At 35.6% G+C, this 15,290-nt stretch overlaps 1 protein-coding gene across 1 annotated transcript in view; it reads left to right on the top strand.

Annotated features, from left to right (window-relative positions):
* LOC107600089 (glypican-5-like) overlaps nucleotides 1-15,079 on the top strand; it is a 123,379-nt gene extending 108,300 nt beyond the window's left edge. The window contains exon 9 of the mRNA XM_016291879.1: nucleotides 14,837-15,079. Coding sequence (XP_016147365.1) covers nucleotides 14,837-14,991 — 155 coding nt within the window. The 3' untranslated portion in view covers nucleotides 14,992-15,079. The remainder of the gene's footprint in view (nucleotides 1-14,836) is intronic.
* Nucleotides 15,080-15,290: the final 211 nt, after the last annotated feature.

The following is a 15,290-nucleotide window of genomic DNA, read 5'->3' as shown; positions in this document are numbered from 1 at the left end:
ATTTAGAGTTGATAGCTTAACCCCAGACCTGAACCTGAATTAAAATAAATACTCTTGTCTTTCTTGGGCAAATCACATTAAGCGTGTGGATACAGTGATGCTAACATGTCAGGCAGCACCTAGCGTTGTGATTTTGTGGTGTTGTGATTGATTCTCAGCGAAACCACAGCAGATCCACCAGACAGAAGAACACATTGCTCTTTATTTACCCTCCTAATCCTGGTGTTTAGTATTCCATGAGTGGCGAGGCGTTTCTTGTTTAATGGAGTTTAGTTTGTGTTGCGCAGGAACGGATGCCAGATTTCAGAGCTGTCACTGATTTATAACTTCAGTGGAATTTGTGGATGAGCTCCAGCCAAAGCTTAACGTCCACCACCACTGACACACCATAAGTTTAGCAGTTATTGGATAACCGCTAAGCATGACGGGATGAGAAATGTTCCATAACATGATCAGAGAGGGTCAACATGTACTTTAGATGCGTAGCTCTGCTGTTGTTCTTCCACTAGACAACCAAGGTTCAGAATTAGCTACTGAGGACTGTTTTCGGCCTACTTTTTATTCTTGAGCAGGATTCCACCAGCTGAATTTTCCAAGAAACAGTACGGCAAACATATTCAACGAGTCAAAGTGCCTTGTTCTCTTCACTATCCCCAGTCCACAAATCATTCCGCCTGTCTGGTCGCTTTTCAACCGTTTTATTACTTTGTTGGGCCAAAAGAAGGCCGGCGGTCATTTCGAACAGCTCATTATTGCTGATCACTCTTCATGTTGTCTTTGTTTATGGGCTTGACTATTTGGCTACCATGGCAGAAGATGGATTGTGGGATATTTTCAGCTCAGAGTTCCTGCTTTGTCTCTCTCTCGCTCTGGTACTCTCCTCTCCTCCAAAATACCAATTTTTCTCCCTCGGTAACCAAAGCTGGGAAAGCAGAACTCCGTCTAAATGGCTGTGGGCTTGGATGGGGCACATGGGGATTCCGGAATCTTTGGGGTATCTTAGCAACCGGCGCTAATGTGGAGGGACTCAGAAACTGGATGTGGAAGAAGGGAATGATTTTTGATGCTTTGGACAAGCTGAAATGAGATGGTATAGGAAGTGGTTTGGACAAGGAAGATTTCTGGACATTTATATTTGTGACCCTGGACCACAAAACCAGTCATGAGTAGCACGGGTATATTTGTAGCAATAGCCAACAATACATTGTATGGGTCAAAATTATCGATTTTTCTTTTATGCCAAAAATCATTAGGATATGTTCCATGAAGATTTTTCGTAAATTTCTTACCGTAAATATATTAAAAGTTAATTTATGGTTAGTAATATGCATTGCTACGAGCTTCATTTGGACTTCATTATTTATTTATTTTTTCTCCCTCAAATTCCAGATTTTCTAATAGTTTTTCTCAACCAAATATTGTTCTATCCTAACAAACCTTACATCAATGGAAACTTATTTATTCAGCTTTCAGATGATGTATAAAAAAATATATATATATATAAAAAAATTGACCCTTATGACTGGTTTTGTGGTTCAGGGTCACATTTATTCATTCAGCAGATTCTTTTATCTAATGTGTCTTACAAATGAGGAAAATCACAAGCAATTGTTTCTAGTAAAGATACAGCCGTTCCTGTGTAACTGTAGGCAATAATAAACAGCATTCAGAAACATTGACACATTACTTAATTGTATAATAAATTTGAATTGAATAGCAAACAGGACGCAATTTAAATGGACAAAATCGATTTAAAATAAATTGTGTATGACTCTTGGAAAATTAAGTTTATCAAGGTTTTTTTATTTATTTTATTTTTTATTTTTAACGTGTACAACGTTTCAAGTCTTTTTGAGCATGTTAAGGGCCCCAAAAACATTAAACTAAATAAAATATATATAGCTGCAAGCAGCGATGACGGGCCCAAGCCCTCGGCGCCACTGCCACGTCTGTTTATTTATTTATTTTAGTTGTAGTTATATGCCTTATATGCATTAAAAATAGATAAATTACTCTATCCTAAATTTAATTGTTGCCATTTAAATTCAAACTCCTTGAGAAGAAACTTTTTATAAAATGTCTTCCTAATGGACTGCATACTTTGTCTTAACAGATGGTGAGATGCTTTTTGCCTCCCATGTTGTGTGTGATGTGACTGGTGGCTTTGTTTCTGACCGAACTACATCAATGTCAGGCTCCATCCATCACAGAAAGCAGCAAGTGTGTGTATTTGTGTCTAGGTACTTGAGTTTTGTGTGTCCTAACCTGTTTGTGTGTGTGCGTCTTCCTCCTAACTCAGGTCACCTTCAGTTGCCACCTTCACACATCACCAGTGTATCGCTGTCTTGCTTATCGATTCCTACTCGAGCAGCAGCGTTCGGCTCAGAGCTGGTGTCGGCTGCCGTGATTGACACCAGCTAAATGATAGGCTAACCCACTCTCTCCCTTCCCGCTTCTGATCCGCCCCATGCCTACTAATTGCAGTAAAGGCCAAGTTTCTATGACAACCTTATTTACGTGATTGTGCCGTTGATGGGCTCGACGCTCAGTCAAAAGGCATGAAGAAAAGCATGCGCTGATGTCTCCAAAAATTTCTGAAGACTGCTATCATCCTGTCAGTCTACAGGAAAGTTGAGTGGGAATTTAGCCTGTTGCAACTTGGTTCAAAGTGCCTTTCAGGTTCAGCCTACATACATATATTTTCTTGGCTGTTTTCTCCTATACCTGTAAATCCAGATAGAACTAGCTTCTGATGGTCAAAGCTGGTCATTTATCATCATTAGCTGGTCCAAGTGGATCTAGATAGTTAGTTTGTGGACCTGGTGGCTTCCTTTTGTGTGTATTTTGCTAATTAATAACTGTGGGAACACACTTCCTCATCTCTTGTGTGCATCTAGTAGTCCAGGGTAGAACTGAAGATATTTGCAGTTTGAAATAAAAATGTTTTATTTTTTATTTTTTATGCATGCTGTCACAAGTGGCAAGGGTATTGTATATATTTTCATGTATGTATATCTTCCTATACATACTTTTGAAGAACACTGTATATGAAAATCTACTATATAAACATGCATATGTATTTAAAAAATAAATACAAAATAATAGTAATTTACCACTTATTTAAAACGCACTTTACATATATTTTTTTAAATAATCATAAAATAATCACATCAGATGCATAAGAAATAAAATAACAATAAAAGGAACATATAAAAAAAGATAAATTGGAAGGAAGGAAATAAGATGATCATGATGATGAATAACTTATTATTCATTATTCATTATTATTATTATTATTATATTGGATATTCATACAATAGTTATTTTTAAACAGTTCTCTTCAAATGTCAAATATTTGGAAACTCATTGGTAACAATGCATATCTTTATAGCTTTTATGATTGATGAATAAATAAAATACTAAGTAAATATATTAAATACTATTTGGTGAGCAATTTTGTAAAATATTGAAACCCAGCAATGTCTAAATGTAAATATGACTCTATTTTTTCACATACTGACTCGTTTGGTTTATCGTGTCATCCTGTGCTAGATCAGTTTTATAAGGTCTGTTCTCCAGAAATGTATTTAGTTGATTAGTTACCTGTAGGGACTGAGAATAGGGGATCATAATTTGCTGTTGTCCAGGCTTTCCATTGTTGTGTTGTTTTTGTAGGAGGATAAAAAAATGAAAGATAATATATACCCTTAATTTTCAGGTTGCAAGTGATTATTTTTATATATTAACAGGCTCCTCTACATTACGCCTTAGCATAATAATTTTTTTTTGAAGAGCGACAAGGTCTCAGATCAGCCTGAAAGGCCACTGGATGTGGCCCACTTGTGACTTCTATTTAATCATAATTTTCCTTGTCTGGGAAAGTGTTTAGTCCTGTTCCCAAGTGAACAATTTAACGGCTCTTTAATTAGCCCAGACTGTGAATGAGATCCCACAGCGAGCTTAATGACCAATGAGCCCATTAATGACCAGTGAGCCCTCTCAATTACACATGCACACCTGTCTTCTTCTTGTCTACAAAATATAGAAATATGACAAAAAAAAAAACCTAAACCAAAAATGTACCATGACACCTGTTTTTTTGGTACAGTGTTGTTTTGTGTTAGCAGCACTATGTTATGGTAAAGCTGTAATTGGCTAATAGCTTTTAGCAGAACAATGTCAATAATGCTAATTTGATTAGGCGCTTACTGTAAAAACACTTTCTAAATAAATTCCACTGTAGGCACACTAATTTAAAATGTAGTTTAATTATGATAGACGCTACTGTCACACCTAGTTTTTTTGATACATAAAGCAAACTTTGTTAATGTACAAACACAGTCCTGTAAAATGCATGTATTGTAAATGGTCCCTCGTTGTGTGGCACATAAAGGCTCTTTCTGCAAACTAGAAAGTGCAAACCCAGGTGAACTAAAGAATCGGATGCTACAGTCTGGCACATCTCATGTGCAACACACTGACATGCTGACGTGGGCATGCAGTTGCACTGGTGCGTTTTGCAGGATAGTCAGAATCATTAGTGTTATGTGATGATGTGTAGTCACGCTCTGAGAGCCTGACTTCCTCCCGTTGAGTCAGAAAAGTCCGCTTTTTTGACAGAAGTGCTGACCACTGTCATTTGTGCATTAAAAAAAACACGTCAGCGTAAATGTTCCACAAAAAATAGTGCATTGACGCATCATTTTCAAGCTCTGTGTCTCTAAATCATGCCTCAAAATTATGTATGACCCTGGTATGGTCTTGGTCAATCATGATTGCACATATATTAGCTTGTGCATCATGACACATTGTGCCTGGTTTCATGTCAGTGTTCAGTAATGTTAAAAAACTTTTGTTCTTTCATATATCATAGCTGATGGCAACTCAAAATGTATAATGTATATGTAATATACATTATACATATATATATAATATATATGTAATGTATATGTATATGTGCACACAAGTACAAATAAGATTTGAGAGCTAGGAGGATTTTCAGTATGTATGTATGTATGTATGTATGTATGTATGTATGTATGTATGTAAAGAAAAACAGAAATCAAGGTAAATATAACTTGAACAGAATATTTTATATCACATACAGATATAAATTTTTATATCACATACAGTAAATAGTCAAGCTAAAGTTATGAAAGTGTAATCAGGTATTATTTTATTGTTTATATATAAGATACAATTTTAGCTGTTTAGTTTGCTATGGACAAAATGCTCAATGATAGTTGTTACATTACATTTGTTAACTTTATTTTTCATCATAAAATGCTATTAAACACATATGTAATTTATAACTCATTCTTAGGACATCAATATGTTGCATAGGTATCAACCTATAATATACACGCTTGTTTCGATCATAAAAATGCGAATTCATAGATACTAGACATGAAATAGGTGAGGTTATATTAACTAGTGGTCTATGGTAACATGCATAAAACAGCATACACTACAACAGACAATATACAAGAACAGTAATGGTATACACAATGACCTGAAGGATATGTGTATTCAATCAAAGAAAGGTTTTCCTATGAATTAATTAGTAGAAAAGTCAAGTTCTGCTCTGCCTCTCCTATGGGGACAAAGAGTGGGTTATCCTACTCACATTCCTGGGGGAGTCATAAAACCAGTGATCATGATCAGGTATCATTAGTTGTCATGGTGACCAAGGTGGGGGATGGTGTTCAGCAGAAATCCTGGCATCCAGTTTATTGAGTGAGGGGACTGTGACGATTTGTTAATCTAATGAATAATTGATTTGTTAAATCAAATAAAAATTAGTGTGTCAGATTGGTCGAGACGCTACAATGAATATCAACTTTTTATACTGTAAATTATATTGTTGTGATGCTTCATTTTACTTAAAATTATTGATTTGAATTGAATTTTAGTATTTTATTTAATGTATTTAGTCAAATAGTATTAGCAATTTATTAGTCATCAGTCAAAATGTTTATATTGGTGCATTCCTAATAATTATGGCATAATTATCACAATTAACCAAACATGAAAAAGTTCCTCTGCTGCTGATTATATTTTTTCCCTCTCATTTATATATTTTATTTTTTGCAGCAACTTTTGCAGACGTCCATTGCAAATGAATCCAGACCTATCTAGTCATAAAGATATAAAGATTGAATTTAGGCCCAAATACACTGCATGCAAGCAACCTAGCAAAACTAAAACTCACCCATTATAATCAACACACTGTAAATAAGAGATCTACTGTATTTTGCAGTGTATACAGCTTCAATGATTACAGTATTTATTTGTGAGAGTCCAGAACAGTGAGCGAGCACTGGACTGCAGGGCTCAAACCGTCACATGAAACAGTGTAAATCTGCTGGGACAGCTTTGTTGATTGATTGTAATGAAATGGGAGTACAATTTATGAAATACTTGCCTAACAGTGTAGTTTTTCTTGCTGCTAAGTGGGTCAGTGTAAAGTTGACCACTGTCTTTTTCAGTGATTGCAGCAATGCTGTGTTTGTGCGTGTGGGTGTTTTTTTTTATGACCTCTGCTAGTGGTTTAGTCCTCCTACATGTAGCTCTGACCCAGTCTGACCGCATCCCTATGGAGAGGACTGTGTCTGCGTTTACAGAAGTCATTGTGAACACAACATTTCTCTCTTGCTCACTCACACTCACACTCAAGAGATCCTTCACTGGAATCTATAAAAGCTTATGCAGCTGCATATGTCTAGAGTTTGATCTTTAGACTTCAATTACTTAATATTTTTGGCAATTAAAGTTGTATTTTAGCTTATGCTAATTTGGAAAATTATAAATATGTCTGTTATATAAACTGTAATAGACCAAATTTTAACCAAATGTCTGTGTTTTGGAAAAAAAGTCATTTATTTGTATAGTGCTTTTCACAATACACATGCAATACATATTTCTTAAAAAAAAATGAATACTTGTATTGAGCAAGGATGCATTGAATTGATTGGGAGTGACAGCAAATACATTTATATTGTTATAAAAAATGTATATTTCAAATAAAATTCTGTTCTTTTGAACTTTCACAAAATATACTTAAACATATTAAGCAGCACAGCTATTTATAACATCGATAATAAGAAGAAATGTTTCTTGAGCACCAAATCAGCATATTATATTACACTGACGGCTGGAGTAATAACTGCTGAAAATTCAGCTTTGCCATCACAGGAATAAATTATATTCTAAAATGGACGAATATAGAAAACAATTATTTCACAATACTGCTGTTTGTCCTGTATTTTGATCACAGCCTTGGTGAGCACAAATGACTTCTTTCAAAAACATAAAAAAAAAAAAATTACAAACCCCAGACTTTTGAATGTTATTGTATTATCAATAGTATGCAATTTAGCTAAGATAGTGTTTACTAATGATAGTCTCAGGCTGTAATGAGCATGTACAAGGAAAAAGTTCCTGGATTTTCCAAAGTTAGTTGCATGCCATTAAAAAAAACTTCAGATGTTTTGTTTAAAAGTAAATGAGGTCTGTACATCTGTATATATTTCTCTCTATGAGATTTAAGAATTACCCATGAATAAACATCATGCAAAGACATGGTTGGACATTTCACATGCGAGTCAGATCACCTCTTTTTTTATAACTGAGTGTTTCTTAGCTAGAATAAGCTGTAGGGTGGATCAGACTTTATTCTGTACAAAACCTGTACACAAAGTGCATCCACGGGGCAGCATTAAATAAACAACTTCATACTTTGATATTTAAATTGAAATGTTTTTTTTTTGTTTTGCCTCTGTGTCTCTTCTTCTTTATAGCCTTTATTCATCTGTCTTTTCTCTCCACTCTGTCTCTCTCGTTGGCCTTTATTATGCTTCTGCTGAATGCTCTTTATCAGAGCTGCACTATAAAGGTGGATTGCCAGGCAACAGAAGGTCATCCTCCTGTTTAAATGGTCACTGTGGCTGCAGTCTGAGAACTGAATAAACAAATCCGTGTGAAATATGCTCATTATAGCTCGTAAGGACAGTCAGTGATGGAAAACACCTTCACACCTCCTTATAAGGGGCCTTTGTTATTGCCGCTGATAAATTCATTCAATTTAGCAGAAAAGTTGAGTTTTTTTTAAGCATTTAGACCTGAATTCTTCACTACAAGAAGTTGTACAGTTGTCTTTTTGCAGTTATCTTTCCTAGCTGAATGAACCATTTATAATGCATAAAATAAAATTTGAACAATTGACAAATTATAACAATTATTTACATGCAAACTACACCTATGTAAATAATATGTATTTATTTATTTTAATTGGCAGCATGCCACAAACGCTGTCCATAAAGGTATGATGTTGTAAAAAAAATTGTGTTTTGAATGAATAATTATAGATATTAGGACAGTTCAGGATATAATTGGCTGGGTATTTTGAGTATGTTTAGTTTGTAGGCACTCCGTCCTTAGGCTGCTGTCCAAAGTGTCATGTGATAATTGGGGTCCTTGAGGAATGGTTGTTTTATCGATCGCCTAAATGCTTGACAACGCAGCATCAGTACAGTACATCAGTACTATACTGAGCAGTGTATTCCTGTACCGATCAGAGACATGGGGACATAATCAGAGATGGCGCCAATTAGCTAAAAAGAAACACTTAAAAGTAATCTAAAACTGATGTGAAATATTCATTACAATTGAGCTCAAATTGGAAGTAGAACTGCATTTCCTGAAGGAAATAGCAGTACTTGAAAGACAGGAAAAATATTGTTCAAGTGATATGTTTTAGTTAGGAATATCTGAACAAAACACTAAAATAATACTGGTCCTATTTTTGTAGTATTTTGAGTGTTTAATTCACTTTGGGAAATTTTGATGCAAAATGAAAACATACTTAATTTTTGCATGATTGACTGCATGATTTGTTTTGCTAAAGCTAATTTTAATTAATTATATCTTAGAAAAATTACAGCTTGATTGCACATGGTACGCCAGCTTGGCAAACTTTGTTGGTTGTGATATAAATGGTAACCAACAGACTGTGTCATTTGTGACGAAGAACTGATAAATAAATAAGGAAATGTTTTATTTCACTCTTTGATCTTTGCATCATAGTTTTAAAAATGTTATATTAATATTTTAATAATAGATTCTCATATTTAAGTGTCCAGAGTCTGGGTAAAACAATAAAAGCATACAGAAAGCACTGAAAAACATTATAATGTGACCTTTATTTAACAAAATTTTGCAACACATAGAGATAACAATGCAGACAGATAATTGGTATAATCTATAGATTTGATAGGGTGTTCATTTCCATTTTATACAGCCTATTCATATTTTAATAAAGCCAAATTTCAAAAAAAAAAAAATCTTATATACATATTTTTATATTTCTGTTGTCAGACAATGCTATCCATTAAGACTATATGCAGTTACTTCCAATATGCTGCTCTGCACTGCTAAAATCCGGATAAAAAACAAAATCACCATACCCATATTAAAGGCAACAGCTGTACTGTGATTTCAGCTATATTTACTTGTGAAATGATAACGGGAGAACAGAGAAGATGTTACAAATGACAGAATGCCTGCCTTCTTTTTTGTTATGTTTGTTTGTTAACCACCAAAAAGATCAAACATCAAAGACCAAATATATATAAATATCGCCAAAATAGCTCCTTGTCACAAAACGTTAATAAAAGTCGCAGCAACAATGAGAAAGTCACATAATTTGGTGACGAAATCCCAAAATTGGCAACGCTGAGAAACAAAGGTCATGGGTACTGGTCATCTTTCCCATCAGCTGCTGATCACGTCCCACCCAGTCAGACTCATGAATGTACCAATCCACTTTTCTAACTCTCTCTTTCTCTCAGTCCATCTTTCCTAACACAACACCATAATGCTGAATCATCTCACAATCAGCGAGGCTGCAAGTCACACAGACGAGGAGTCTAAATCTAAAAACAGTGACCTCCGTAATCCATGAATCTGAATCAGTCTATAGCTTTAAATACCCAGTGCTTGGAACCAACAAGTTTCGATGAATGCATTCGAAAGCTTTCCTTTCTTGTCCGTTTCTTTCTTTTTAGAAAATAGTTTTTTTTTAGTCTTTGCAAATGAGCACCTCCCAATGTGGCTTAAGTAGCAAAGTCTGCAGCACATGCAGTTTTGGTTACATGGCAAATGATAGTATCTGAATACATTCGTTCCTACTGAGTTTCATAAGTGAAGCCAGGTTGTGTGACCAGTGGGACTTGCAAGTCACCCAGAGAGAGACTGATGGAAGAAATAAACCAAAGGGTAGACTGATAGGTGGAATAAACCCAAGGATGAAATGATGGAAGGAAAAAAACATAGCGGGCGGCTTGAATGCTGGTTTGGTTGCTGCGGAGTGCAAATGCTTTTAAAGAGAGCTGGCAGGTGTTTTGATTTTTGTGGTGTTTTGTAGCTTTTAGAGTCGGCTTTGAGAGCTTTTCCACTTAAGCAAACCAGACGATGTGACACTCTCTCCAGAGATTTGTAGTTTTGCTTTTCTGTCTGTTTTGCACAGGTTGTTCAGACAGTCTGGGTCTATTTCGGTCCAATTGTAAATAGTGCAGCTATTTTAGTGCCCTAGTTATGAGCTCTGTAAGATAAACAAGTGTTTATTTTCGGGGTCCAACACGTGCAGTGGGATTAACAGCGATAAACAGCAATCCAGAGAACTGGTGCACCACTAAAAGTTGTATTTATTGAAGGCAAGTGTATATACACATGTTCTCTTTCTGCCTTAAATGTACACAAATAATACTGCATCTGTCTTAAAGGGGTCATATGATGTTGCTAAAAAGAACATTATTTTGTGTATTTGGTGTAATGAAATGTGTTTGTGGTTTAAGGTTCAAAAAACACATTATTTTCCACATACTGTACATTATTGTTTCTCCTCTATGCCCTGCCTTTCTGAAACACGTAGATTTTTACAAAGCTCATCGGTCTGAAAAGCGAGGTGTGCTCTGATTGGCCAGCTATCCAGTGCATTGTGATTGGCCGAATACCTCAAATGTGTGATGGAAATGTTATGCCCCTTACCATACTGTGATGCCGTGTCCGGTCGGAGCGTAACATAAAACCATTTCTGTGTTTGTGTTCAGAGAAATGACAAACAAGAAGCACTACTCTACACTGCTCAAAACTCGCGTTTGAATAGTCAGTGGCAAATTCTTTAAATATAAAAAACTTACTTACAGGCTGTGAGCCAGAACAGCCGGCATTGGCGTCTACTCTACCAGGATCAGGAAACAGTACTCCATAAAATGCGCTGGACACATCTGAATATTTGGGTCGAACTGTTCTGGAACAGTGTTGTTAATACAACTTAACCACTGATTTCTAGTCGTGTCCTCTTTTGGAAGACCAAACAAAGTAGTTTCGCTTTCACAACGAAACACACAGCGTCTTCACGACATGGCGGCGGCGGTGGCAGCAACAATAAAGTTACGCCTTCTTTCTTTGGGTGAACATTTGGGTGGCGTTATGCAAATCTTCCCACATAGTGACGTAGATATGTGGGGGCGTGTTTGAACAAGCCATTTTAGAAGGGCGTGGACGAGTCTTAACTTTTATAAAGAATATCTCTTTAGGTTTGAGACTTTAGTCTTTGCAGCTTTAGGGATCTTATCTATTCACGAACAGCTTGTAACACTCCAAAGAGAAAGGAAAACTTGAAATCGCATCATATGACCCCTTTAAATATATTATTCTCTCTGATTTGGTTTTGTGAACCCCTTGTTCATTTCAGTGGAACGATTCAGAAGCCTGATTCACCAATTAATTTGAGTGATTAATTAAACTCAGTATTGTTTCTAGACGTCCTTCCTTTTGTGGTATTTTAAATCATTATGTTTGTAACAAATGACTTTTTAATAAAATAGTGCTTTTTATCATTGTTATAAATTGGAGTGTGTCAAATATTACAATTGGGTTAGTTTTTGTCTTTTTTTCTTTCTTTTCTTTTCTTTTCTTTTTCTAAGAAAGGTGTGCTATTATGTTTATGTTTGGCATGTTTTTTAATATTTGTTTATATATTTATTTAATTTTATATATTGGTGAATTAAGGTTAATTGTGACATTTTTCCCAGTAATGTCAATGGCAGAAAAAAAAAAATTTTTTTTTATTTTATTTTATATCATGTCCCCTTAAATAACGTTATCGTCATTTAATGTAGTTAGACTACAGCCATGATACTTGTAAAATACGTTTATTTTAAAAGTATCAATACAAGCAACACTGCAAGCTACTAATAAAGCATTTCGCAACTACTTTTTTAGTATCCTGGCTGAAGTTTAACAGCTTTACTGTATGATTGTTGCTGTAGCTCATATGGCAAACTAGCTTCTTCCACATGCATGTAGGTACAGTATCTCATGAAATACTCTCTTAAAATGTATCTAAACTTCTGTCTTCAAGTCTTTGTTGCAATTTTGTGTGGGTTTTCTGTTAATTGGTGACTAATTGGCAAGTCTTACCCAACACCCTCTTTCTCTCTCACACACCCTCGACAGAGACAAACATTCACAAACACGCACACCGACACAACAACCTTTCCCACAGATAGACCGATCCCTGACAGCTTCTGTGAACGAGAAGGCTAAACTTGACTATTAGAGAGCACACAGGTCTACTTGGAGAATGTTTGAGAATTTTCAGAGAAGATGATTCAGCCCATAATCACTGTGGGTGATGGCAATTATGCTCTCAGACATCATTGCTGTTCTTGAGCATGCCAGGGTGATGATTGCGAGCTGATAACTTTATTAGCATGAAAGAGAATTGTGACAGAGGCTGATTTTGTTCTTGGTCCTGTGGCTGCTAATGAGATCATGGCTGTTTTTGGCATGAATGTTGTTTTCCATCCCACACATAGAGCGTTACTGTTTGGGTTCTTCATTTCAGAGCTGGCAAAGTCCGCATAAAATATATTTAAAATAAACAAATATGTTTGCTGGCGTGGATGATTTCCTCATTAGAGAGGAAGAAGATGAGACTAGATGAGGTGCAGGATGAGAAAGAAATGTGAGAGATAAGACAAATCTACATGTGTGTTCGAATGCTCACGTTTAATGTTAATAATTTTATTTGTGATATTTAATAGTCCTTATGAAACACTGTATCCTCAGAAATCACAAAGCTTTCCATTTATTAGCAGTACCTCTTTTGGTGTTGATACTGGGGATCTTGGTATGAGATTGAATTTAAATGTAATATATTTTAATAATAATAGTTGACATTTATATGATATTATTTATTACAGACTATTTAATGCTGTAAATTTTATTTTTTTATTTAATTAAACATTCTAACCTCAGAAAAGAAAAAAAATCCATTGATTAGCAGTGTCTGTATTGCTATTTGTGATCTTGTATTGAATTTAATTATTGTAATATATTTTTAATACAAATAATTATATTATATTATATTATTATAATACAGCCTATTTAATGGTAATATTTGTATTTATTTATTTTTATTAAATGGCAATAATTTGAAGTTTAAGCCTATTTAATATTATTAATGGTATTTTAAATATTCATTGGTGATAATTAAACATTTTAGTCTTGGATCTATGCATTCCTTGCCCCCCTTTTTTGGAGGTTCATTCGATGTGCTTACAGCTTTTGATAACAGTGTAGTACTCTTAGTTTTGTTTAACTCTTTTTACCACGTTTACAATATGCAGAATTTCCCATTTAATCTGAGCAGAAAATGTGAAAATAGTCTGCAGATTTCTTCTGTGCACACTTATGAGTATATGGAAAGTCTTACGCCATAAGCACCATAGAGTCTCATTCTCTATTGTTTTAGATTCGACAAGCCTTCAGTGTCATCCACACCTCACAAAACACGCAAGGCCTTCTCCTCCGCCAGAACAATCACCTTTATTCTCACCAAGGATAGGCAGCTCATTGTCCATTGTTCTGCGTGACAACAAACGCATTAGGCTACAGAATCCGATGCTTAAGGAGTCGTGAGACTGTCTGAGAGCCGGGGATATTAGTCATTAGGATGTCACTGCCGAATGGGTGGAAACTTTGACAGGAGCGTTCATTCGCTTTGGTGTGTGGATAGCGAGGGCTTTTAATAGCAAGTTATATTTTGCGATGCCAGAAACTCCTCTTTTGGTCCAAGATACCCTAGATAGCCTCCTGTGGTCATGTGATTAAGTAGGATTAAAGTGAAAACACTCACATGTTAAGACTTCAAGTTACTTAGCAACTTCAAAATTCACTTTTGAGGTTTGACTGTGTTTAATTTATGCTGGAGAACAAAATGTGAAAGTTTCTTCAAGTAAATGTAGCCACAGAGCTTGTTTGCCCATAAATCGTAACCGCTTTTCTAAAAACCCATAGTAAATTCATGAGGGAACCCGTGGCGTATTAGCCTCCGGCGTGGCCTACAAATTGCCATCATGACTGAACCGCTCTATAGAGAGGAAACGCAGGGCTGCAGGGACTTTAAAAGGGTAAAAACAAGGGAAAGAAAGACAAAGATTAATGATAAAGAGAGAGATGAATGTAAAGGGCATGGAAGACAGGGACAGGGTGATTGCAGGCTAAAGAAAAGAGATATTACAGAGCAGAGCAGCACAGAGGAATTCTGGGTAATGGGAGGAGCGGAGGTTTTTAATGTGATATAAAGTACAGTCTTGTCACACACACACACACACACACACAGCAATAAGGACTCCATTTCTCAGATTTATATCTGATTGGCTGTCTATTTCACTTCCTGATGAGGAACTGTTGCCTCAACAATGAGACACCATGTCAGACATGTTACTGTACTGTTGTTGCTCTCTCTCATTGTCTCTCTCTTTTTCAGCTCTCACCAAAGCTGATGTATCCAAAAAAGCAGTGACGGTCTCCTTCCACGACTCGCCCATCATCCAGAATACATCTTCGTCAGATGCTTCTCTTTCCATGGCCAGCTTCATCATCATCATCCTCGCTCTGGGGCTGCACTGGCCCTTCATCTGAAGGCCACAAGCGCATACACACACAATGATCACATGCACACACGGGTGAACATCATGAAGAAATGTCAGGGTCTCATTTCCCCCAAAAATCAAAAGAAGGGAAAAAAAAGAAGAAAGAAATACATTTATATTTTGTAATGAAAATTATGCATTTTACAAATTTGGCATTTTTACATAATTTAATTCACAATTAAATAATTAATTCATGGTTATATTTATTTTATTAGCCATTGCTTTGTTCTTCAGTGTCACATGATCATTCAAAAATCAGTCTAATATGCTGAATTATTAATGTTGGAT

Source organism: Sinocyclocheilus grahami, unplaced genomic scaffold (assembly GCF_001515645.1).
Source record: "Sinocyclocheilus grahami isolate Dianchi unplaced genomic scaffold, SAMN03320097.WGS_v1.1 scaffold277.1, whole genome shotgun sequence".
Taxonomy (NCBI): Eukaryota; Metazoa; Chordata; class Actinopteri; order Cypriniformes; family Cyprinidae; genus Sinocyclocheilus; species Sinocyclocheilus grahami.
Note: the sequence above shows the minus strand (reverse complement) of the source record. Positions and strands in the feature narration are given on the sequence as shown.